Source organism: Melanerpes formicivorus, unplaced genomic scaffold, assembly GCF_026170545.1.
Source record: "Melanerpes formicivorus ecotype bairdi unplaced genomic scaffold, bMelFor1.0.p_v2 SCAF_2157, whole genome shotgun sequence".
NCBI classification, from domain to species: Eukaryota; Metazoa; Chordata; class Aves; order Piciformes; family Picidae; genus Melanerpes; species Melanerpes formicivorus.
In genome coordinates, this window is record NW_027144508.1 from 9,725 (window position 1) to 35,245 (window position 25,521).

At 42.8% G+C, this 25,521-nt stretch overlaps 1 protein-coding gene across 1 annotated transcript; it reads left to right on the forward strand.

Moving 5' to 3' along the window:
- Window positions 1–1,545: 1,545 nt before the first annotated feature.
- Window positions 1,546–22,959, forward strand: LOC137461433 (protein ECT2-like; the record flags this gene model as incomplete). Its single annotated transcript, XM_068171171.1, is given in 23 exon segments — window positions 1,546–1,620; window positions 1,714–1,806; window positions 2,700–2,882; window positions 3,429–3,518; window positions 4,558–4,665; window positions 5,761–5,838; window positions 6,459–6,552; window positions 7,080–7,201; window positions 7,391–7,412; window positions 10,321–10,388; window positions 10,853–11,075; window positions 12,907–13,043; window positions 13,827–13,946; window positions 15,611–15,679; window positions 16,647–16,763; window positions 17,739–17,835; window positions 18,575–18,658; window positions 19,582–19,637; window positions 19,639–19,659; window positions 19,837–19,844; window positions 19,846–19,954; window positions 21,110–21,248; window positions 22,805–22,959. Coding segments are annotated over 23 exon segments (2,268 nt in total), but the record flags the coding sequence as incomplete, so codon positions are not given.
- Between the last annotated feature and the right edge of the window lie 2,562 nt (window positions 22,960–25,521).

Consider the following 25,521-nt stretch of genomic DNA (forward strand, 5'->3'; position numbering starts at 1 on the left):
GCAAGGTCCTGCAGCTGGGGCAGGGCAATGCCAGGCACTGATACAGGCTGGGCAGGGACTGGCTGGAGAGCAGCCCTGGAGAAAAGGCCTTGGGGGTGCTGGGGGAGGAGAAGCTCAACAGGAGCCAGCAGGCAGCACTTGCAGCCCAGAGAGCCAAGCAGAGCCTGGGCTGCAGCAAGAGAAGTGTGGCCAGCAGGGCCAGTGATCTAGTTTTAATAACAAACCACGGTCTGGATCCCTTCCTCTCCCGACGCAGAGAAATGAGCAGATACACGTTAATTATCACCCAGAGCAGGATTATACACATCAGGTAAATCACCTTTGCATCCCAGCCATCACTTAAAGTTACTCTTTCCTCTACTGGGATCTTAAACCCTTGTATCTCAATGGGGAGAGTGCTAGAGGTCACGTTCCTGTATCTGGCTGGCCACAAGGAATCCACACCTTTTCCATACCATAGTCTGACCCTGTACAGAAGCCACAGATAAATTGTCCGCACCAAATATTTACCCAGGGAATCCAGAATCAAACCCAAACAATATCTGCAGACCAGAGCCCCAAAACTTGAAAACAATAAATGCTCCATTATCCCCAGCACCTCCATGTTTGTTCATCTGGCTGTAAAACACTAAAGCAATAAAGCAGTAAAGCAATAAATTAAGCTAATTATCGGCTGCATGTTGGGAAGCCAAGAAAACAAAATGTCGAGGGTTGAGGGGAAGGCCTCAAGACTTCTTCCCCCCCTGTACGTAAAGGGAAGAAAATTGAAAGAAAGGGAAAAAAACCCACAGCTGGATTAGCAAGGGGATGTGCTATATTTGCAAGCAGGGCTGCAGGATATATATATGTGTACACAATTTACAGCATTTACAATATATACACAGAAATATACAACAAAGTAACACAGGAATGAGATTCCCCTCCCCCACCAGGAGGAAGGGTTTCCCCTTGTACCCCCTTCTCTTCCCTTTTTCCCCAAAGAGGGTTAGAAAGAGAGAAAAAGGAATAATTGTTAATGAAAAGCAGAGTATGGTTAGAGCAGATGTGTTAGCAGAGGCCTTATCTTTTTCAAGGTCAGTCTGGCCGAAAGCCCAGAAGCTGTGAGCTGCAGAAGGAGGGGGAGAAAGTGTGAGACTGAGTGAGACCAGTCTCACTGGGAATCAAAACTGAAGGCAGTGCTTCTGCTTCTCCACCAATGATATTAGTTTAGACCTGTCTTGTTTCTAAAACATTCGGCCATGGTGTCCCTTTGTTAAAGGCACAACCTCAAACGCTCACATTTTGTTCTGACTCTAAGGTCATGAGTTGCAGGATCTTGTTTCACCATACACTAGGAAGTTCAGGCTCTGTGGTCATTTGCATATGTGTTAACTAAAGGACAGGCCTCTGGAAGTAACATTTATTTTCATGTTTGCTGCTGATAAATAAGTTGTCTTGAAAGGATGCAGTCTGCTTGTATTGTTCTATGCACTACTGCTTGATTTAGACCCAGCATGGATTTTGCTCTTAAAATATGAGTATTCTCCTTCTCTATAAACAGAAGCAATGCCTCAAATAGAAACCAGAGTGGTTTTGGTTCAGGAAGCAGGGAGATGTGAGGAGCTTTTGAAGGCCTTGGAGGTGTGTGAGTCTCGGGTAAAAGAAATGAGATGGTGTGCTTTTAAATTTCCAATAACCAGTTTGGTTCTACACTAAAGCTCTCCTCTTCCACAGACCCTTAAGATAATGGAAGTACCAGTTATAAAGATAAAGACAACTAGTCCTGATAAATCAGAAGAAAAACTAATGACAAGTATTATTCATCTGGTGTGTCATGCAATTAAGCACAGGTGGTTGCGGGCAGCGCTGGGACTGAGATGTGCACATGCTTTAATATCTATTAATTGGGCATAACAGTCACAACATGTGCTAATGGTTCTTATGGTGTCACCTAAAGCTTGTGAAAACTGGCACTTACTTTTTCTTTTCAAACACTTTCTCCTCTATGGAAGTAATATCTGCAGCTCCTAATTCGTGGTGTTTTCTAACAGAGGAGTGGAAATAGCAATGCAGACATTCGACTGCATGCTTGTGTTCAGTCAGCACACACGGTTTTGCTAGGAACCAACCCTGATTGGTTAATTGACTTCCCTTTCAATTAAAAGTTGCATTGAAAATGAAATGTAAGAAGTGGTTTTCTGTTTCTTCATGTGATGAACATAGGAAATAAAATTTGGACCCAATCATTGAAATTGGAACAGACCAATATTTTAGAACCCTTACAGATATCAAGCAATGGACAGAAGCCACTCCTGTTCTTTACAGCTTATGCAACACTGCTGCAAGCTGGATACTACTTTCTAGTAGCATCCAGAAGTACCTTAAGCCATTCTGACAGTCTGAAATCTCATTTCTTTTTTTGTGCTTAGTTTGGGGTTTTCTCCTACCCAGATATTTCCAATACTATATTATCACTGTGAACTGCTCTGTAAACTGCTGAAGTCTCTAGAATTCTTATTCATCAGAAACAGACTTTTTTGGTAGGTGCAGTTCATAGCTATTCTTATGCTAGAGAGCAGTGCATCTCTTTCAGCTTTCCCAAATCCTAAGAGTCTGTCTGTCTCTGAAATCTGAATCATACATTTTGTTCCAAAGGTCCAGAATAAAAATCTGGATAAGTCTGTTGCCTGGATAATGCTTTCTCATTCATCTCCATCAAGGAAATTAAAGTGCCCTACCTAAAGACAGACACAGTAGAAGAGCTTGGAGAGTTTGATTCCCTGGAGTTTGAGACTGTCTTTGTTGTGTCAGAATTCCAGGATCCTCTCTTTAACAACCTCTGCAAAGCAGACCGCCGAGTCATTGGACCTCCAGTAGTGCTGCACTGTGCACAAAAGGGAGAGGTATGTGCCCTCTGAAAGCACCAGAGTAGTTCTCTGGTGCATTGAGTTGTAAATATTAAGCATTCAAAATAGAATCCATGTTCCTTTGGTCAATCATAAATACTCTCAGCAAGAGAATTTCAAGAGAGGCAAACTTCTAATAGCATTTTAGAATGTTGCATGTAGTAAGAAAGCACAGGCAAACAGGAATATGGATGCAGCTACTGCAGTAATTGTGACAGTTGTTGACCTGCTAGCTGGGATGGTGCCGTTAGGAAAGGCAGCACATAAATGATGCCCCAGCAGACACTCAGTATTTCCTGGGTTGACTTCTAGATGGGGAGGGATTGGGGAGGGAAAAAAAGATGGAATCCTACTTGTGAATGGTGTGCTTCAGTTGCTTTAGCAGAACACTGGCAGGTTAGGAACTGAGGTATAACTGAGTACATAGACTTGCACTAGTGCCTGGTGTGTTTTTAAACTAGTAACAATAGCACCATTACAGTTAAGGTTACAAATTGAGTGGAAGCAGTATTTTTCACTAATCACCTTACTTCTTACTTTCAGCCTTTACCTTTCTCTTGTCGTCCACTGTACTGTACAAATATGTTGAACTTGGTACTGTGCTTTACTGGATTCAGAAAGAAAGAGGAGTTGGTAAGACCTTTGCCCTTTGGATTTCAATATATTCTTCTGTCACCCATAGAGTTTAACCATGACTGAACTTGTATGAGGAGAATGAATTATTGTTCTGTTTTGTTGCAGTTCAGAGGCAGCAATATTTGAGGATGGGAGTAAAACTGTTTCCCTGGTCAAGTCATTTTGTGGATGATGCCATTTTTGGTCACTTTTTTTATCTGTTGAGTGACATCAAACATCTTTAATTCAGTAGGACTTAAAGATTTGCAGATTGAGGCTTCAGATAAGATGGTGTTTACCCAATAGTGTCCTCTTTCTTGCACAGGTGGTAGTGAAATCATGCAAAGCATTGTAGTCCTGTTCAGAGCACTTGCAGATATTATCTTGCTGCCATGCTATCCTGCTGTTGTGCTATTGGGACTTCATTCTTCACATGTGTAGGTCTGATGTGGTTTGATCCTCTAGCAATTCTCTTTTCCATGTCAGTGATGCAGCTGACATGCAGTTTCACTCTTGGACACTTGGGAATCAACAATCCACATCTTTATCTGGGAAAAAAAAATCTCAAACCTGAAGCCTTTGCCTAGTGTTAGGGATAGTTAAGTTTGATCTGCCAGTTTTGGCTTGGACAAATCACAATCCTATGTCAGTTCTGGCAATTTCCCCTTCAGATAAAATCGACTACATCAATGGGGAGAAATGTGCTTCAAATCTATGGTGTGTGGAAAAAGTGGAGGCATATGTATGGTGTTCACAAGAGTACTGGTGGCTTGGGTAGTCTTCCTCAAGCTACATAGTCAGGCTGGATTAAATGTTTAAAAACAAACAAAAACCCAAACACAAATAGTAAAGTTAATAGTTCTTCCCCTGTAGGAACTATTTCTTCTCCTGTAGATGTGTGAACAAGTTGTTTTAAGAACAAATTGGAGCATTTCTATTCCTAGGCACTGAATGTAACCTTTTGTAGCTCTGCTTTGTAAACTGTTTTTGTACTGCTCTCACTCTGCACTGTAAGCTTCACAAGATTCTAAAAACTGATTTCACCTTTCTTATTCAGGTGAAGCTGGTGACCCTGGTTCATCATATGGGTGGGACTATTGGAAAGGACTTTTGCTCAAAAGTTACCTATCTGGTGGCTATCTCAACACATGGAGACAGATTCAGAGTATGTAAGCTGGAGCTGGTGCTTCATGGAAACTTACAGAATTTGGTTTTTTGTAGACCAAGTGTGTAAATTATACTTTAGCTTGTCAATTGCAGGGGTTTATTCCTGTACTAACAAAAGTGACTTGTAATGGTGAGTTCACCTCCATCTGGTGTTGAGGTTTGACATGTTTTTGTCTCTGTTAAAAGATCTAAATAATACAAATTGCCTGAATGCAGAGACTGTGAAACGGACAAGTAGAGTAAACGGCAAGAACCAAAATGTTGAAGTACTTAAGCTATTGATAAACATTGGTTCAGCCATGAACAAGTGTTTATGTATCAACACATCTAGTTGGAATTGTCTGTCCAAACAAACTTCAAGGTAACTTGAAAAAGCTTTAGTACTCAATTTGCCTGCATCTTCTTTTTTACAAATGATTTTTAGCTTGTCTTGTGTGAACTTTCAAATCTTCCTTTATATGTAAATATTTGTTAGGGGTGGGAGTTTTTTGACCACACCAAAAAGGAATCTTTCAGGACATGTATGTCCAGTTGACACAAGTAGGAGTTTTACAGGTTTTTGTACAGTGGAACTTGACATAGAAATGCCTCTGTGCCTTGACTCCCCCCTGTTTGAATTGTTAGCTGGCTCTTGCTTTTTTCTTAGTCTGTCTTTCTAACCTTCCATTTGGAAGAGAAGACCTACTTTCTAACTCTGTTCAAACACTTTTCTGCCTACCCAAAGGGGAAAAAGTGGGAAAACTTTATCGTAGAAGTTACCTTTGGAACAGTTGATTTCTCTTTGGTAACCTCAGGCTGGAATGTTTGTCGTCTTAAGTTTCAAAAGCAGGAGGAGGATTCTGTATGCCACTGAAACAGAGCTTTGCTTCTACGTTGTTTTTCTGAGTGATGAGACTAAGAAGATGGTGCACTTTTGAGTAGGTGTTAAAATAGCTATTGAGCTATTGATCAGCTCTACTAGTCAGTGAAGAATTAATACGTTAACTTTTTGTAGTGTCTCAAAGCGAAAGCAAAGATAGAAATTTTTCTTGGTGTGGGAAAGACAAATGGAAATACTTTCTTGGTAGAACTTTGTGCTTTTTGTCTTTTGTAGGTTGCTGGAAGTCTTGGTAAGCCTATTGTGAAACCTGAATGGATTTATAAGGCTTGGGAGAAAAGGAATAAAATGCAGGTATTTATTTTCTTTCAGCCTTAACCTTGCACCCTGTTCACTTGCAGTGTGGGAAGATGTTTAAATAGTCCTGATAGTGACATTGTTGGGAATTGTTTTTCTTTTGTTTGTTTTCTTGCAGTGATTTCTGTGCAGCTGATGTTGACTTCAGGAATAGTATCACAGTATCATAGTATCATTCAGGGTTGGAAGGGACCACAACGATCATCTGGTTCCAACCCCCCTGTCATGGGCAGGGACACCCCACACTAGATCAGGCTGCCCAGAGCCTCATCCAGCCTGGGCTTAAACACCTCCAGGGATGGGGCCCCAACCACCTCCCTGGACAACCCATTCCAAGGTTTCACCACTCTCATGGTGAAGAACCTCCTCCTCACATCTAGCCTGAATCTCCCCACCTCCAGCTTCATTCCATTCCCCCTAGTCCTATCACTACCTGAGATCCTGAGAAGTCCTTTCCCAGCCTTCCTGTAGGCCCCCTTCAGATCCTGGAAGGCCACAATTAGGTCACCTGGGAGCCTTCTCTTCTGCAGACTGAACAGCCCCAACTCCTTCAGTCTGTCCTCACAGGAGAGGTGCTTCAGCCCTCTGATCATCCTTGTGGCCCTTCTCTGGACCAGTTCAAGATTCCTCCCTTCCAGGATTGCATGTTAAGTTTCCTTGTATTCTCTGATGATGAGAAAGCTAACATGGTAGAAATGACAGAAATGCAAGGTTATTGTTTATGAAACCTGACTTGCAGAGAGAAGGGGGTTTATGGCTGACAAATTTATAGCTGAAGCTGAAATGCTGGACCATGAATCCTGAAGTATTGATGAAGACTCTTCAATTTAGAGCTATAAATTGATTTTCAGATACCAGTGTAAGCACAACTTCTGGTAGCTCTTGAAGACTTCACACTTCCTAGGCTGTTTGAAACCAGGCAATTAAATAAAATAAGATGCTTGAAGACATCCTGGCAAAGTTGCTACATAGTATATATGTTCTCCTTCAGTTTTCATAATCAGTTTTCTGTGTTTTATCTTTACATAATTCACATTGTACTATGTTTGCAACTTTGATACAAACCATCATAGGTAAAAGACTTGGAATTGTTAGCCCAGCATCTGGTCAGCTCACGGAAGGAGTTCATCTCTTGTTTGGCTCTACTCTTGGAGATAGGTGCTACAGAACTGTCACGTGAGCTATTGTTTTCTAATGATATTCTTCAGTCTTACTAATTTGGCCTATTTTTAATCTAGGAGGACATTATTTACCAGTTGGTGATGAAAGATGTCCGCACTTAGTGGTTGAAGAAAATACAGTGAAAGATCTTCCGTTTGAACCTTCAAAAAAAACCTCTCTGTTGTGAAGCAAGAGGCGAGTGCTAAGCAATTCTTGAGAGAATCTTGATATGTAGTGCTTGGTATGTGAGATACATTTTGGGATAAGCCAAATGCTTGCATTTAGCATGCAAACTACCTTACTGTCATACATGTACTCTTTGAATAATTTTAATGTTGGGTAAAGCTCTGCAACGTGTTCTTCATGTGCATTTTCTGTTTTCCTGTAGTGGTTCTGGGGAAGCATTCACAGTATCACAGTATCACAGTATCGCTTAGGTTGGAAAGGACCTCGAGGATCATCAAGTCCAACCTATCAACACAGACCCCATGACTAGACCATGGCACCAAGTGCCACATCCAATCTCCCCTTGAACACCTCCAGGGTTGATGACTCAACCACCTCCCTCGGCAACCGGTTCCAATGCCGAATGACTCGCTCGGTGAAGAACTTCCTCCTCACCTCGAGTCTAAACCTCCCCTGGCACAGCTTGAGACTGTGTCCCCTTGTTCTGGTGCTGGTTGCCTGGGAGAAGAGGCCAACCCCTTCCTGGCTACAACCACCCTTCAGGTAGTTGTAGAGGGCAATGAGGTCACCCCTGAGCCTCCTCTTCTCCAGGCTAAACAATCCCAGCTCCCTCAGCCTCTCCTCATAGGGCTTGTGTTCAAGGCCTCTCACCAGCCTTGTTGCCCTTCTCTGGACACGTTCAAGTGTCTCAGTGTCCTTCTTAAATTGAGGAGGCCAGAACTGGACACAGTACTCAAGATGTGGCCTAACCAAAGCAGAGTACAGGGGCACAATGACCTCCCTGCTCCTGCTGGCCACACTATTCCTAATGCAGGCCAGGATGCTATTGGCCCTCCTGGCCACCTGGGCACACTGTTGGCTCATATTCAGGTGGCTGTCGATCAGCACACCCAGGTCCCTCTCTGTTTGGGAGCTCTCCAGCCACTCCGACCCCAGCCTGTAGCTCTGCATGGGGTTGCCGTAGCCAAAGTGCAGCACTCGGCACTTGGACTTGTTGAATGCCATCCCATTGGACTCTGCCCATCTCACCAGTCGGTCGAGGTCCCTCTGCAGAGCCTTTCTACCCTCTAACTGACTAACATCTGCCCCTAACTTGGTGTCATCTGCAAACTTGCTGATGACTGACTCTACCCCCTCATCCAGATCATCGATGAATATGTTGAAGAGGACAGGGCCCAGCACTGATCCCTGGGGGACACCACTAGTGACTGGCCGCCAGCTGGATGTGGCACCGCTCACTACCACTCTCTGGGCCCGGCCCTCCAGCCAGTTCCTAACCCAGAACAGAGTGTAATGGTCCAATCCACGGGCTGACAGCTTGGCCAGAAGTTTGCTGTGGGGGACGGTGTCAAAGACCTTGCTGAAGTCCAGGTAGACCACATCCACCAGACGGGTCACCTGATCATAGAAAGAGATCAGGTTGGAGAGGCAGGATCTGCCCTTCCTGAATCCATGTTGGCTGGACCTGAGCCCTTGGCCATCCTTCAGGTCCGCAGTTATTGCCGCCAGGATAATCTGCTCCATCACTTTCCCTGGCACTGAGGTCAGGCTGACCGGCCTGGAGTTTCCAGGTTCCTCCATCTGACCCTTCTTGTGGATGGGGACCACGTTGGCCAGTTTCCAGTCATCTGGGACCTCACCTGTGAGCCAGGACTGGAGGAAAATGATGGAGAGTGGCCTAGCTAGCACATCCGCCAGCTCTCTCAGCACCCTAGGATGGATCTCATCCGGTCCCATGGACTTGTGAATATCCAAGTGGCTCAGCAGGTCCCAAACCAATTCCTCATGGATTTCTGTGGCATTACACTGCTCCCCGACCCCATCGCCCAGCTCCGGAGCCACTCGTCCTGAACTCCTGCCTTGCTGTTAAACATTGAGGCAAAGAAGGTGTTCAGGACCTCAGCCTTCTCCTCGTCTTCAGTCACCGTGTTCCCCTCCAGGTCCACTAGGGAGTGCAGGTTCTTCCTGCCCTTCTTCTTATTGTTAATATATTAATAAAAATGCTTTTTATTGTCTTTGACTGTGGTGGCCAGCTTCAGTTCCAGCTGGGCCTTTGCCTCCCTAATTTTATTCCTACATAATCTAACAGCTTCCTTGAACATACCTCGAGAAGCCTTCCCCTCCTTCCAAAGGTGATACAGCCTCCTCTTCCCCCTTAAATCCTCCAGGAGCTGCTTGCTCATCCAGGCCGGTTGCCTTCCCCGCCGGCTTGCCTTTCAGCACGTGGGAACCGCCAGTTCCTGCACCTTCAAGAGCTCCTGTTTGAAGTAGGTCCAACCCTCCTGAACCCCTTGGTTCATGAGGGCTGGTACCCAGGGGACTTTGCAGACAAGTTTCTTAAATAGGCTGAAGTTCACCCTTCGGAAGTCCAAGGTGAAGGCTCTGTTGGTGCTCCTCCCTAGCTCCCTGCATATTGAAAACTTCACTATCTCGTGGTCACTGCACCCTAGGCAGCCTCCCACGATCACGTCTCCCACCAGCCCTTCCCTATTGCAGAACAGCAGGTCAAGCAGAGCCTGTCCCCTGGTAGGCTCGCTTAACAGCTGTGTCAGGAAGCAGTCCTCCATTCACTCCAGGAATCTTCTGGACTGCCTCCTCCCTGCTGAATGAAGTTCCCAGCAGATATCTGGGAGGTTGAAGTCGCCAACAAGGACAAGATCTGATGATCTTGAGACGGCCTCCAGCTGCTTGTAGAATACTTCATCAGCCTCCTCATCCTGGTTGGGTGGTCTGTAACAGATTCCAACCAGGATGTCAGACTTGTTAGGCTGTCCTCTGATTTTGACCCACAGGCTCTCAACTCCTTCATCTTCCACCTCAAGTTGTGTGGCAGAGAGTGACTCTCTAATATACAGAGCCACCCCTCCTCCTCTTCTCCCTCACCTGTCTCTCCTAAAGAGCCTATAACCCCCCAGTGTAGCACTCCAATCGTGGGTGCTGTCCCACCAAGTTTCTGAGATGGCGACTATATCATAGTCGCCCTGATGGATTAGGACCTCCAACTCCTCTTGCTTGTTGCCCAGGCTGCGTGCATTGGTTCCTGATTTCTCAATTGACCCTACCTTGTGCCCTACTCTTACCTCTGCAGAGGGACCGATTGCCTCACCCACCCCCTTCAGACCTAGTTTAAAGCCCTCCTAATGAGCCCTGCCATTCAAATGGATGCCAGAGCCGGAGAGTCCATGTATTTATTTGCGAAGGCATGTTGAACTCTCCTGACACAGCATATGTTTGGGGGTAAAATCAGCATGCACAACAGTGTGTGTGGGGCTAGAGATCAAATCTTTTAAAGCAGCATTTAAATTCCAGATCATCCATTATTAATTTTATACATAGAATACCGATTTGGGGAAAAACCAACACAACCTCATTTCTGCTGCCAAAAGGTTGAACTTGCTTCCAATCCAACAGAATACTAGTGTGGCTTTCAGTTTAAAAAATAAGTAAGAGGCTCTGCTTCCAAAAGGTTGTACTTACTTTTAGTCCAACAAAATATTAGCATGGCTTCCAGTTTAAAAAATAAGTAAGAGGCTTTGCTCGTTTCCTCTTGGCTTCCCTAAGAGGAGCTGCATTGTGTGCCGATCTCCACAATTCACTTCCCTTTGCGCTCACTTGAGCTGGACACAGTGGGTGAAACACTAAACTAAACTTTGTTTGACTGCAGTCAGACAGTCCTGGCCTCAAGAAGTCTGTGTCACTGCTTTCTCTGAGCACTCCAAACAGCAATCGCAAAAGACGCCGTTTGAGAGAGCCTCTTGCCCAGCTGAGCAGAGAAACAGACATGGCGCCGTTTCCTCCTCGCAAACACCCTTCAGCTGAACATTCGCTTTCTATCAGCTCCTGGCTGGATATCTCTAACGCTCCTGAGTCGAGCACTGCCAGTGGAGGTGGAGCTGAAACCCTTCAGACGCGCTTGCAATGTTGAAGAGCTCTCTGTATATGAGTGGTAACAGTTGTGGTGTGGAAGTCTTGCAAGTTTTGCCAAAGATTTCCTAAGTGTGCAGAAAGAATTGGAGTGAAGAGTTCAGACAGAGGCCAGGCTGCCTCCTGTCACTGCAGGAAGCATATTCATATTAGAGAATCAGAACTGTTTTAGTTCAAGGTCATGAATGCCAGCAGTTCACCCAGCACTGCTAGGTCACCACTAAACCTTGTCCTTCAGCACCATCTTCGTATCTTTTTAAATCCCTCCACTACATCCCTGGGCTGCCTCTTCCAGCCCTTGTCAGTGAGGAAACATTCCTAATATCCAGTCCTTCCTTGGCACAACTTCAGGTCACTTTCTCATCCAAACATCTGTTGCTTGGGAAAAAGGACTGACCCCCACCTTGCTACAGCCTCCTTTCAGGGCATTGTAGAGCGTGAGATCTCCCCTCAGCCTCTTTTTCTCCAGGCTAAACAACCAGAGTTTTCTCAAATGCCTGTAAGACTTCTGCTCTACTCTCTTGACCATATCCAAAGGAAAAGATAGGGAGTTAATATGAAGTACAGTAAAGTGTTGCTCCAAAATGCTTCAAGTACTTTGCTGAAAATCTGCAGCAAGTAAGCAATGAGGTTAACAGTAAATAATCTAAAAACCTCTTCAGTAGGATTCTTGGAGAAAGGAGAACAAAGATTCTTTTCTAAAGAAATTAAAGGGAAAATTCCTGCAAAGCCCACTCCTGGCTCTTTGAAATGTACAGTTGAGGTAACAGGATTTGTGCCAGCAATCTGTCATGTCCAAAACTTCACAAGAATATAAATCACCAGCTGGTTTTGATGAGTTCATTGGCAAAGAGCTTTTAGCATCTCTGTACATGGCTCTTGTGGCAAAGAGGAAACTGCAGAATTTTGTGTGAGGCAAAAGCTTATCCAGGTTTTTGTAAAATGAATTAAGAAAAGGTCCCAGTTCTGCTCCACAGAGGAGGAATCTGGAGCTGCTACTGCTTTAAAAAGGCCTCTCTATAGGAGTCAAAGAACATCTCAAAGCACAGTCTGCAAGTGACAGTTTGGGAGGAATAGATCAGCTTTCTTGGATCATGGTAGAGCTGTTGCAACCCCTGGTACAGAATTCTCTTCCACCACCAGCAGACAGTTTCAGATCAAGTGCTGTTTTGAACACAGCAGATGAGGTACTTCTTTCATAGCAGCTGTGATAGTAATGAGCTTTGACATCAGAATGAGCAAGTACAGGTTTCTGAGATCTAATACATGAGCGTGTATGTAAAAGTAATGGGCTGCTCCAGGTCCACTTTGGCTTTAGCTTTAAGGGAAAGGACTTGTGACTTTCCCATCCCCCCCAGAGGAATGTAAGTGTTCAAGGACTGATTTCTAATGAGCTTCATACCCACTGCAAGGATGGCAAACAGCTGAAGAATAGTTGTTTATGTGGCAAAGTGAAAACAGAGAAATATTTTGGTATGTTAGGTATAACTAATGCTCAGCACCTAATCCTTACTTCCTAGTAAACACAACAGGGCTGAGTCATTGACCTGCCCCTCAATGGCTTCCTGGTTTCAGTCTAATTTGTTCTATAATTAATTAGGGTGTAATAAAGCCTTTTTCTAGAAAGAGCTCTCATGGCTATCCAATAACCTGCAGAACAGCCTTTAAACAAAATAAACCCAAACTCTCTTTCCTTGGAAATTCTGAAGGTTTATTTCTGTCTTTGATGCTGAGCTTATTAGGGACTTTATTGTAATAAAGTTTTCTTTTCTTTTGGGAATATCTCTTTATCAGATACGCCAAAATCTTGTGCAAGACCTTCCAAAAACTCAACTCCTCTTCCAGTAAAGCAGTCTGCAAGATGGCAAATTGCAAAGGAATTGTATCAGACAGAAAGCAACGACGTTGATATCCTAACAACGATCATTCAGGTAAGCAAGTGCAGGGCAGCTGTAAGAAGCTATAGAATCATAGAATGGTCTGGGTTGGAAGGGACCTTCAAAGGTCATCTAGTCCAACTTCCCCTGCAGTAGATCAGGTTGCCCAGAGCCCTCTTGAGCCTCATCTTGAATATCTCATGTTTGCATCAATGATTCTTTTCAGGCTGTGATCTGCAGGCTTTTGAGGGCTTGGGTGCATCAAAAGTTGATAAAAACAGTGTAAGCAGTCTCCTGTAATTTTATTGACATAAAAATGCTTAGTGTCTGTTAAGAATAAAGGCTGGGAAATACAATTTTTAGTCTGAAATCTGCAGTGGAATTGTAGTTTCTATGGCAATTCCAAGCTTTGGGAAAATAGGATCTTTGTGATTCCCATTTGTAAGATATTGATGAATAGAGATGGCAGGGGAAGAAATGGTTTGATGTGGGCTGCTTTGTTAGTCTGAGACTAGAACAGCAAACAGCTTACAGGAAGGGCTTAATTGCTGAAGAGTTTCTTTCCCTTGCAGCTGATTATCTGCTTAAAGAATGAGCTAAGATGTGTGTGAGTAGAAAAGAAGATGAAAGGGAGTAATGCTGTAGTGATGGATCAAACTCTGTCTTTAAACTCTGTCTTTAAAGCCACTCCTCCCTAACCCACTCTTTTGAAACGGGAGCATCTCAAGCTTGTCTGCAGCAAAGTCTGATCTGGAAGAGAAACACTGTCGCTTTCCTAACTTTCTTAACACCCTGTTGTGCATTGGAGAGCATTAACTTTTTTGCTTAATTCATCAGTTCTTTCAAGTTCCACTGGAGAAGGAAGGACAACTTGGAGGAGCAATCCTTGCACAGGAAGAGATTAAGACCATATTTGGCAGCATTCCAGATATTCATGATGTCCATACCAAAATCAAGGTAAGATGCTAGTTCTCCCTTGCAGGGGAAGCTTTGCTACAGACTTTGAATTCTTTAAGCTGTACTGCTGGATAGGTGTAGGTTCATTCTGGTGCTGTTGCACATACTGTTCAACCTATTGGGTGATGTGCAAATCTGAAGTACACTGTAAGGTTTAACACTTACAAATATCTGAAGTCTGAGCATTGTGCACACAACTAATATTGCTCTTTGTCAGCTGGCTTCTCCTTTCCCATTTGAGTACCTCATACTGTAGGGGGTTTTCTGTAACTGAGCTACAAAAGTAGTCAAAAGGGAATCAAATGTAGTCTAGTTCTGACAAGTGCTTTGTACTTATATGTTTCTATTGAAGCAGTAAGTGAGGACTCTTGGAAGCATAGATAAACCTGTGTAATTAAAAAAACAAAACTAAACAAACCACCCTCCCCCCCAAAAAAACCCCAAACCCCCACCAACCAAACAAAAATTTGTTGTTTTCCTGGGCTTTTGGTGAGACTTCTATCATTCAGTATGAAAAAGTGATCCTTCCCCAAATGGCTTTGAACCAATTGTCAGAAACAACCAGCTCATAAAACTGGCTTGCACTTCAACCTCTGAAGCAGTTGACCTGGTACTGAGGCCTAAGAAGAGCTGCTTGAATTCTGTATGAAATTGTTTTCTTGAGGCTCACCTTATTTTCTGTTTTGATGTGGATTGCAGGGGCTCTCTGAAGCTGCCTCTGGGTCTCACAATAGACTACAATGCAAGTCTTCCTCAAATGTGAAGGTTATAAAATGTCCTTCAAATAATGCCATGTGTCTGTTCCCATCTGTTTCACAGTAGGCTTATAAAATAGAGGGACTTGCAGATTGCCTGTAATTCAGTGGGTTTGTTTGATTGTTGGGTTTATGTTTTTTCCCAGCTGTTGGGATCTAGTCTAGTTAATTACAATAGGTACTGATATGTGCCCACTGACATGGGCATCCAGGTGTCAAGTAGGATTCCTCTGCAGCATGCAGTGTAGATGAAGCTTCTTAGATGCAATGCTTGTGTTTTCTTTCATCTTTGGTGTAATAAGGTAAGTGGCAGCAACAAACCAATAGTAATGGTGAATCTTCTTTGCCTAAGGTGAATCTTGTGCCCTCCTGTCCCTGTTACTAGCTAACAGTGAATAAGCTTGATCCTTATGAAGCTGATACAGCCTTAACAGCTTGGTCTCCCTTTCCTGGATGCCCTAGAGCAGCAAGTGAGGAAAAGCTATGCTAGTTCTGTTTCAATCCTCTCGTATGGACCTTAGAGTCCTGTGTTAGTTTTACACTCCTAATTGGAATTGGTTCACCTCTCTTTTGTGTATACTTTTTTAAATAGCCATTTGGGGTGTGTTCTGTAGTGTGGTAGACACAGCAGTATCACCTTGTTGCAGAGTGCTATTGCTGTTACACTGCTGGGCTCTGCTTGCATTGATTCAAAACTACAGATTCAGTAAGTCGGAGGTCTCTTGCTTTCAACTCCCAGCAGGATGAAGGGGTTTGATGTGAAAATGTACAGCTTTTAGGATTGCCTCTTGTGTCAGCATGGAACCACAAAGCTAATTATGTCTGCTCAGCAGACTCTTGATCCCATCTTACAGCATTTTGAAGTTTATTCATCTCATTTTCTTACTCCCTGTTCTGCATAGATTCTAGGAAGACTTGGAAGATCTTATGATTAATTGGACTGAAAGCAAAAGTATTGGGGATATCATTCTTAAATATGTAAGTTATTGTTTCCTTTTCTTTTTAAATGCATTTAAAAATAGCTATTATGAGCTCTTGTCTTACCTTATAAACAATCAGTTTATCAGAGCTAGCAAACACCAGCAAAGCACTACTGAGTGAGAAAGAATGCAAGCCTGTATGATTGTGCTTTCTGCTTGGACATGTTAGATGCATTTTGGGTAGGTAATCAGTGTCAAGTTTGTCTGTCCTCTTGTGTGAGGGGGTAAAAAATCTGAAGAGATAGAGATTGAGAACTAATTTGCAACACCACAGACATGCTTTTTACTCTGACATTGAAAGGGCTCTTCCAGTAACCTTAGCTATCTGCTACTTTTGATTAATAATTAAGAAAATAGCCATTCATGGGAACTTCTTGTGTTTTTCCTTCAAGACTTGAAAAGTGTGAGTGAATAAGAACTGCTTGTTTTCCCAAGTACAGAATGTGCAGAACAGGAGAACTATGTCTGGGGCTGCAGTGCATTTTAACATAAGCAATCTGCAGTGTATCTTTTGCTGACCTGAGCATTTCCAAGCAAAGAGTGTTTGGCATTGAACAGTTTTCAGTCTAAGTAAGATATTGCTGCTTATGATTTCATGTCTTGTAATGGTGGTTGCAGTAGCTGAAGAGAATGCCTGTCTGAAACTTCCAAAATCCTCACCAAAAGCATCCTGCTAGGTGACAATCTGCCTTGTACTCTAGCTGCTCAGCAGCTGCTAAGATTGTCACACGTCCTGGAGGTTTCTGAGAGCAGTCTGCATTTAATCAGCAGCACTGAATCTTGGGCATCTGGCATGCAGAAATGTCTTCATTTGTTCTGTGAACATGCCTGGCTTTACAACACATTTGTTTGTTATTCTTCACTGCAATGTGCCTTTGAGCAGCTTTGTATGGCTCAGGGCATAGGAACATATGTACACTGGTACAGAATATGTGAAGCAGAGCTGTACCAGTTGTTTCTTTCAGCCAAAGGACTTGTTGAAAACATACCCTCCATTTGTGAATTTCTTGGAAATGAGCAAGGAGACTATTACTAGATGTGGAAAACAGAAGCCAAGGTTTCATGCCTTCCTAAAGGGAAGTGTCTACAGAACTAAGTCCTTAGTAAAACATGGAGGCCATTACCAAGTAAACTACTTAATGCAGTAGATAGAAGCATGTGGAATTTTGGAAGCTTGGAGCAATGTGAACCATCTCATGGTGAGACAGAAGTAGGAAGGATTTGAACTTCCGTCCTTCCAGCTCCTCGTAAGACTCTTTCATAAGAGATCCAAGTTCCTCCTCTATTATACAGCTGACAAGACAGCTTGATTCCATGTAGGTTTTGCTGGGAAAAGTGCTTTTTCATTACTTTCTCCCAAATACATATCTTCTTTTTTCTATACAGACAGCTAGAGCTGCTGCTCTTCATTGGTCCCTCTCCCTGTGTTTCAAAGACTTGTATTTCTGAAATGGCTTTTAACTGGCTTTCAGCAGCTGTCAAGTCCCAGGGAGGTCGAATCTCTCAACATTCTTGTGACTAACGAAGAGCAACATAACAGTGGAGATCTAACAGGAGGAGGATCTTCAGAGAAAGTGTTATTTGAAGATGAGTGTTAAGACACTTGAGCTCTTTAGATCATAGCTCTAACTCTTCTTCTATAACCAAAAAGTGCCTCTCCAATAGTGGAGCTATCAGTCTGACAGATTTCAGCTCATTTTTTTTTTCTGAGGTACCAGTAATTATATGCAAGTATTGATATCTAAAAGATGAGGAAATGAGTAAGAGAACAGGCCATCCCCTGTCCTATGCCACATTAGCATCTGAAACAAGGACTGAGGAGTTGATAATATATGGACAGTTCAAAACAAGACATTCTGACAATGTAAATCATGCGATAAATACTGTACAGAATGTGGTTTGTAACATGATCTGTTAATGACTGACTATGGGGAATGGTTCTCAAGCTTGTACTGCAATGCTAGTTTCAAGGAAGGCTTTTTTTTTCTCCTGGGATTGTTAGTATTTTGTGTAGTTAAAAACAAAATGAAAAGATTGCTTTCTCCTCTTTTCCCCAGATAAACCAAGCTAAACCTGAACGTGGTCGCCAAAGCTTAGCTGAACTCCTTATCCGTCCTGTTCAAAGGCTGCCTAGTGTTGCTCTACTACTAAATGGTAATCCAGTGATGGTTTTTAGTAGTTTGCCTGTGAAGGTGTTAAAACCAAGCTAATACTTGCTTTTTGCCATAAGTAGCAACCATTTTTCTCATATAAAACCAAAGCTGATTCTGGGAGTTCATCATGCTCAATGGCAGTTACAGAAGAAACATACTTCTGGCTGAATTTCACTTGTTCATGTATTCGTCCATAGGATTCAAGTAGAGAAATCATTTGCTCTGACAACAGTTTCATCTCTTCAAATGCAAATATAATTGAGCTTCACATGCAGCTAGCATAAACTAGAGAGTGATTTGTATTGACAAGGCTTACAGCTTCAGGTGTTCCACCTGGTATCTGCTACTTGCTGTAGTAATGATTCTAATAATAAAACCTCTACAATGCCATTCTTTGCTTAGGAAAAGATTTCTAAGCTTCTCTCAGTGCTACAACAAAATCACCATGTGCTTTTGTTGCAAATTTTGACTAGTTTGAGGGCTTGGTTTTGTCTTGTAGGTGTGTTTGTGGTTGTTTTTTTCTTAATGAGATGCATGGACACTTGCTGCTCAGCCTACTTCCCCACTTAATCAAGGCTATCTGGATTCCAGGATAGCTGTGGTTTGTGTTGGTTTGGGTTTTCTGTTTATTGTTAAAATAATCTTCTATGACTGAGCAATCTAAAGCTGAACTTTTCTGATTTGTTTTTAGGCACTTGTAATATATGTGGGGTTTTCTTATTCTTATTTTTCAATTGTAGCTATTAAGAAGCATACAGCAGAAGAGAACCCAGGTAAGATAACTCTAGAGAGAGCTATCGAGTCCTTAAAGGAAGTGATGACATAAGTGATGCTCATTGTATGAGACATACTGTTACACATCTAGATCTCTCTGCTCCTCCAAAACTGTTCCTGTTGTGTTGTTGCCATAACTCTAGTCTCCAGGTAATTAGACATTCTTGTTCTTCAGCCTAGTTTGGTCACCGTTGTCACGTTGGCATTCTGTGCCAGAGCTCTCAAAGTGGTATGTGGCATTGTTACCCAGCAGTTTTCCTTAAACCTCTGCTTACTCCCTGCCTCAGCAAGAAGCTGAACCTCCCAAGTCCTCTGTTCTGTTCCCACTCTATCTATTCCTTCCACACTGAAACACTGTTTTGTCTTCTAAATTTTGCTTCTAAGGAGATAGGCCACTGTAAGGACATGCTACTGGTGGAAGATTAGTTTCTCTCCTGCTCCTGCATTAGCTATTCTTGGCACCATTCCACAAGTTAATTAGCTTAAAGCTGAAGCTGTTTAGGTAGTGAGTCTCACCTCTTTTGAAGTGTAGCTCATGTCTCCAGCAATGAGACCTCCTGTATTAATTGGGTAAATGTTTGTCTGATTTCAACAACAGCAACTTTTAAGTTGTAATTTATTCTTGCATCTGCTTCTTGGTGAGCTGCAGTTTTGACTTGGAGGGGTAAAATCCAGGCTGCAAAGAATTGCATTGTGTTGGCCCCTAGTTCTGATCTTATGGGGCAGAGGAGGGGCATTAGGTGTTTACTGAATTATGTCAGCTGCTGACATGGCAAGAATGCTGCTCTAGGTCTGAAGTTTCCAAGATTCTTAGCATGTGGTATTTGGCTACGTTGATTTTCTATGTTTCTAGTGCTGCTGTGCACACTGTATCTCTCTGGTTAGCTTTATTCTTTGTGTACATTTTAAATGCAGTACATTCTTTTACTGTTGCTTGGTATTAAAGAATAAATACAATATGCTTCCCTCAGGCACATCAGTGAAGACAAAAGAAAAACAGAGGCACAAAGGCAGTTCTTTGATGAAGTTCTATGAAGCCGATGGATGTCCAGTAAGTAATTTCTCTGCAGCTGCAGATCTCTGCACTACTTTGTTCCCTTTGTAAATGTGTCTGAGGTTCAGTTGCAGTGGTGCTGGTTTAAACAGATTGCCAGTGTTAAGTTGTAAGCAAGCAGTAATCCAGTCCTTGAGTTAAATGCTTAATGAGCTTTTTGTTTCTATCACTTAGGCCAATCTCGTCCTCTCATCGAAGCTTAGTTCAGCGATTGGAAACTGTAGCACTCAGCGATGACCTCTGTGACAGGGGAGAACAGGTCACACTTTTTCTGTTCAATGATTGCTTAGAGGTAAGATGACCATGTAAGTACAGCTCATGAACTGAATTATAAAAGGCTTAACACTACATATGAATATAAAGAAGTACAATTTGAAAACTTGGAAGCAGGATTCTAAGTCATGGAAAGCTGATAGCTCAACACATGCTGATGCTGCCTTTCCATGAGCTGTTGTATAAGCCGACACAAGTAGCTAGTTGCTTCTAGATGGCTGAGAGCTGTTAATGTAGGCTTTATTGTCTTGCAGACAGATCAAAAACTTAGAGGCAGCTTAATATGTTAAGAAATGCTTAGCTGAATAGCACTTTGAATAGTACCAATGGATGTAGTAGTGCTGGAGGCCTGGTCTCAGCAGGATGCTTGTCATCCTAAAGTTTGGCCATGTTTAATGGGAGTAAACAGTGGGCCTCTAGGGTCTGTGCTTAGGCTACAAAAATAATACAGGTTTAATGCCTTTGACAGTATGTTAGGAAGAGCTAAAGAAAAAGAGTAATACTGGAACTTATGTGGAGAAACTGAGGTTGTAAAGGACACTATGAAAGTCACTGTTAATGTCTTCAGCAGTACATAACATCGTCTTCGTAGAAGACTCACTCTGAGGTGTTCCAAAATTAGTGCTGTCTTAAGCAGCACTGAGACAAAAGGCTGCTGTGACTAGTGCACTTTTCCTCAAGGTCTAGTTGACATGGCTTCATCTCTCCTTGTAAAAGAAGGAAAAGAAAAGAAACTGTTTTAATCTCCCTGGCTTACCTCTTGTATAAGATACAAGCAACTGAAGACACCTTACTTAAACATGTAATGCACCTGGTTCATGAACTTACACAATGTCTTTTCTGTTCAAATCTAGACTCCCTTGTGCAGGTTTCAAAAGGACCTTGCTTTTTATGTAGGACATAATTGAGATCTGGAATACAAAATTACTTTCCTTGGTATATAAGTTTTTTTTGAGTGAGTGTATTGATGGGTAACAGCTGGGACACTTGAACTGTAGAGAGTGATAGTGAGATAAGGGAGTTGCTAAAAGTTTGATGTGGTAAGTAGACCAAAATAATCCTTAAGAGTATTCTTCTGTATCAAGGCTTCCTCTGCCTTCCTGTATACTGGATGGTAAAAGAATAGACAAAACAATGGCAATACAACTTCTTTCTGTCTTTTATTTAACTGCAGATTGCAAGGAAACAGCATAAAGTTATCAGTGCTTTCAAGAGTCCACATGGCCACACGAGGCCTCCTGCATCTCTTAAGCATGTTGTTCTGATGCCTCTCTCCCAGATCAAGAAAGTCTTAGACATCAGAGAAACAGAAGGTCTGTGTGTTTTGAGGTTCTGTGATAGCTAATGAAAACTGGTTCATGGTGTTAAGGGTCTGCTGTCATGGGATAGAATGCTGAGGTATATTTGTTGTGTGTGCTTTTAGTATAAGCTTCTGTCTGAAGCTGTGTATGAGCTTGAGCATTCCTTGCATTGAGACCTTTTGGCTTTTCAAGAATCACTGCAGGATGCTGAATATGGCAGAGCTGCTGGATGGCATTAGCATAAGCCAGCCCAGTGGCAGTGTGAGTTACACAAAGTGGTACGACTGACAGCTCTGGATTTGCAAAACAGAACCAAAAAGAAGATACTTCAGTCCAGAGCATTAGACTGACCAGAGACAAATGTTGCTGTGAAACCCAATCTTCATTTAATTAGTGATGCTCAGGAGAAGCTGTGCTTAGCATCTATAAAGCAAGATTTAAATGGCTTAATTTTTGTGGTTGCTTTGCTGTGCTGAGAATGTAGGGGTTTCAATGGAGTTAGGTATTCCTGCAGCAGAACTCAGGCTGCAATACTGTTCCAGCCTTGATGGAGACTTCTAAAGCAGTCAAGTCAGACTGGTTTCTAGAGAGACAGGTTTTTATATTTCACTGTAGGTGTTTGTGTGCATGTCATACTCGTTCTGCTTTGTCTTGTCCTGAGCATAGAAATCCTACATAAAATGGACATGGCAGAGGGGGTAGGTGGTAAAGGTGATGCTTGCCTGCTGTTTTAGCTGGTACTTCAGTATTTCCCTTTTAAGAATTCTCTTTACATTACTGTGCAATGTTTCAGTTTACTTTGGAACTTGGGTGATGAGAGCCATTTGGAAGCATTCCATTTATGACTTGCTAAAACTGTAGTATGCAAATCTTGGATGAGGTCAGCTACTCTGTGCGCACTCTTTTCTAGCACAGCCTTTCCAGTGCTGCTTTGCAGAATTGGCAGTGGGTTGCTTTGGTTCTTTGTTGTTGTGTGGGGTTTTGTTTGTTTGTGTTTGGTGGTTTGGTTTGTTGGGGGTTTTTTCTTCTCTCAGCTGTGTTTAGCATGCTTCAACTGTATCTGCTATAAAGGAGTATCAGCAATGGATTAATTTTCAACTATCAAGTCAGCACTCTTTTTGTCAAGTTTAAGCAGTAAAACTGTTGTAACTTGACTATGTTAATGTGTCATACATGGTACTGATGTCTTTGCTTTCCTGCTTTACTTTTCCTGCTTTCCTTGCCCTCTTTTGATAAAGAAATGAGCTGTCCAACATTTCATGAGTCAGAGAACAAAAATGATATTTACTACTCTCCTAGTAAAGACTGACTAGTCTACAAACTACATGACACAGATTACTTGGTGAATAAACTGTTGCTTGACTAGTTGATTGCAGTGTCTTGGTGGAGGATGTGGACAGAACTCAAATGCTCTTGCAAGTGATACAACAGCTATCTTGTAAATAAAGACACAATTCTTGCACCAAATCCTGGCAGATGTAGGGTTAACTGAAAGTTCCCTCCTGAGCTATGTGCAAAGTGATTATTCTTTGTCTTAACTCCTCACCTCTTCTTTCTATTAACTGTAGATTGCCATAAAGCCTTTGCCTTAGTTGTGCAGCCTCCTACAGAACTCAACAACAAGCTGCTGAGTTTCCAGATGATAACTGAAGAACCTCCTAAAGAAGACTGGTTGAAGATGTTGTGTCGGCACGTGGCTAACAGCATTTGTAAAGCAGATGCAGTAAGTACTCTGGAACCACACTGCTGACTAGAAGTGCTTTCCTCCTTTTGGCTTGAAGTGCATGAAACTAAAGAACTTGATAATAGGGGACGTGCCTGAGGTGAAGTAGAGCAGAAAATGTTTGTGCTAGCACATCTGCAAGCGAGTGGTTAAAAGGCAGAAAAGGAAGCAGCCTGGAAGTTAGCTTCTGCAGAAACTAGTAAGTACTTTAAAATGAAGAGTTGTGCTCTTCCCCCATCACAAGTTAGTTCTAAAGAATTTAAACTCTGCACTACAGACCTAACCAGAGTTGTCTTCATCTTGCATCTCTCACAGCTATGCTTCAATTTACAATCCCAGCATTACGAGTTATACACTTCAGTTTAACTCTGTCTGAAGTTGAATTCTTTGTTGCACACCATATCTGCATGGCCACCATAATGTGAGAGACATGAGGCATTGTCACGGTCCGGAGACATTAGATGTCTCGGTCCAGAGACACAGTTCTTTTAAATATTCCCGTGTTGTGAAATTAAAGGCACAAACGAGGCCAAAGTATCAACAGCTAGACTATTTATTACATAAATAAAGTGGACATAAGAAAGGAAGAGGGAGAAAATAGAGAAAGTGGACATAAGAAGGGAAAGGGAGAAAAGAGAGAGAGAGAGAGGGACGAGAGATAGAAGAGGAAAGGAATTATATTACCACACCCCTCATCCCCCCCAAGATAAAGTCTGTGGAGAAAAGGTGCTGCAGGAGATGTTTGGTTTGTAGAGAAACCGTGGTGAGGCTTTTGCTGGAGAACAGCTGTGGTCCTCTGGGGAGATGTTGGGTGGATACAGGAACAGTGCTGAGGCTCCTCTGGGCAGCCTGGGTCTGTAGAGAAAGGATGCTGAGGCTTGGCTGGAGCTGTGGTCCTCCGGGCAGCTTCTTTTCTCCGGAGCAGCATTGTCCCGGCTTCTCAGCGGCCTGGCCCGTCTCCTGTGTTTTCCTTCATCTCCGTTTTTCTCCCCGTTTTTCTCCTCTGTTTCTCTCCTCTGTTTCTCTCCTCTGTTTCTCTCTACAAACCAGCAGTTGCTCAAGTCTTTTATACAGTTTTTTAGTCCTCAGGTATGTAGTCAAATATTGTCCCTCAGGAATTCCAGTGGCAGGAAATCTGTGTGTTTGGGCAAGACCCTGGCTGGAGGAGGGGGGAATCTCCGTCTACCCCATCTCCATCCAGACAAGTCCTCCCACATTCCTTTACACAGGCGGTGGAAACCATCGTATCACCCTGCCCAAGGTACTTGATGGGGGGAAACAACCTTGCCCGGAAAGTGTGATGGCTAGGTCCTTGGGTCCATTGTTGTAGTCCCGTGTTATCACGATGCAATCACAAGCTGATTTGCATCCAGGATTGGTGGACAGGATTCTTTCCACCTTCTTTCCAGTGGCTCTGCTATCACTTTATCTTTGTTGACTCACATAGAGAGAGACAAACTTATTAGACTCTCACACCACCCCGTCAATCAAAGATAAAAGGAAGAAAGAAAGAAAAGAAAGGAAAGAAGTGGAAAAGGAAGGAAAGAAGTTTTAAACAATTTTTGCAATAGACATAAGTTTTGATTGGCTAACAGCACAAATCTGTTGTACACCATCATTAGACACAAACTGCATATTGGACACTACATGTTGAATCACTGTATGCAACAGGGATTTATACAAGATTGACAATACTAAGAAAATATAAGAAAATTAAACCAGGTAATTACACAAGGTGAAAGCATCCTTGTTCCTTCTGGAAGCCAGGAGAACAAACAAACTCATACCCCCCCCCACCCCGTCAGTCCTTCAGTTTGGAATTGAAGTGAGAGCTTCAGTCCAGATCTGAATGTCTGCGGGGTTATGAAAAGTACAGTCCTTGAAGAGATGTCTTCTGTGATGCAAAACTTGAGAAGTCTTCCATATTGTAGCAAGACAAGTCCTTCTGACAATACATCAGGTAGTCTTTAGCATTAGAACTTAAATTTAGCATTAGAACTTAAATAAGAAACACAACCTTGAAACATACAAAACTGGTATTTCCAGGTTACCATTCAGAGCCACCCTCTCAGGTGATAATTACTTTGAATGGGCCTGTAAGTATCGTTGATTGTTTCAGGTTCTCTCAAAGCCAAGCTAAACACAAACAAAAGCCTTTTTCCAAACCAAGTACAATTTTTTGGTGATCTCCTGATTCATGCTTCACCCCCCCAATTCACCGCTGGGAAGTGAAGCCCTTAGTTGCCCTGGGGGCCATATCCCTCCCCTCATCAAATGGTCCCACCAAGAGGGGAGCAGTGACCTCAGCCCTCTTTTTAGGCTCGGGCCAACATTGCACAATGATTTGTAATTGTCTCGTGGCTACCCCATCAACCACTTCTTTTGGAATACCTTTCTTCTGGCCCATCCCCCACCAATATTGCCGGGTATTCAAGTGTTCCCTGCCCCTAGCCAGGTGCCTACTAGGAATACGGCGCATCTGGCCCTGGGGGCTTGGTGGGTGAGTCATTTTCACATGTCTCAAGCCTCTGTTTTGAGGTTTTTTAATTTCCTCAGGTACAC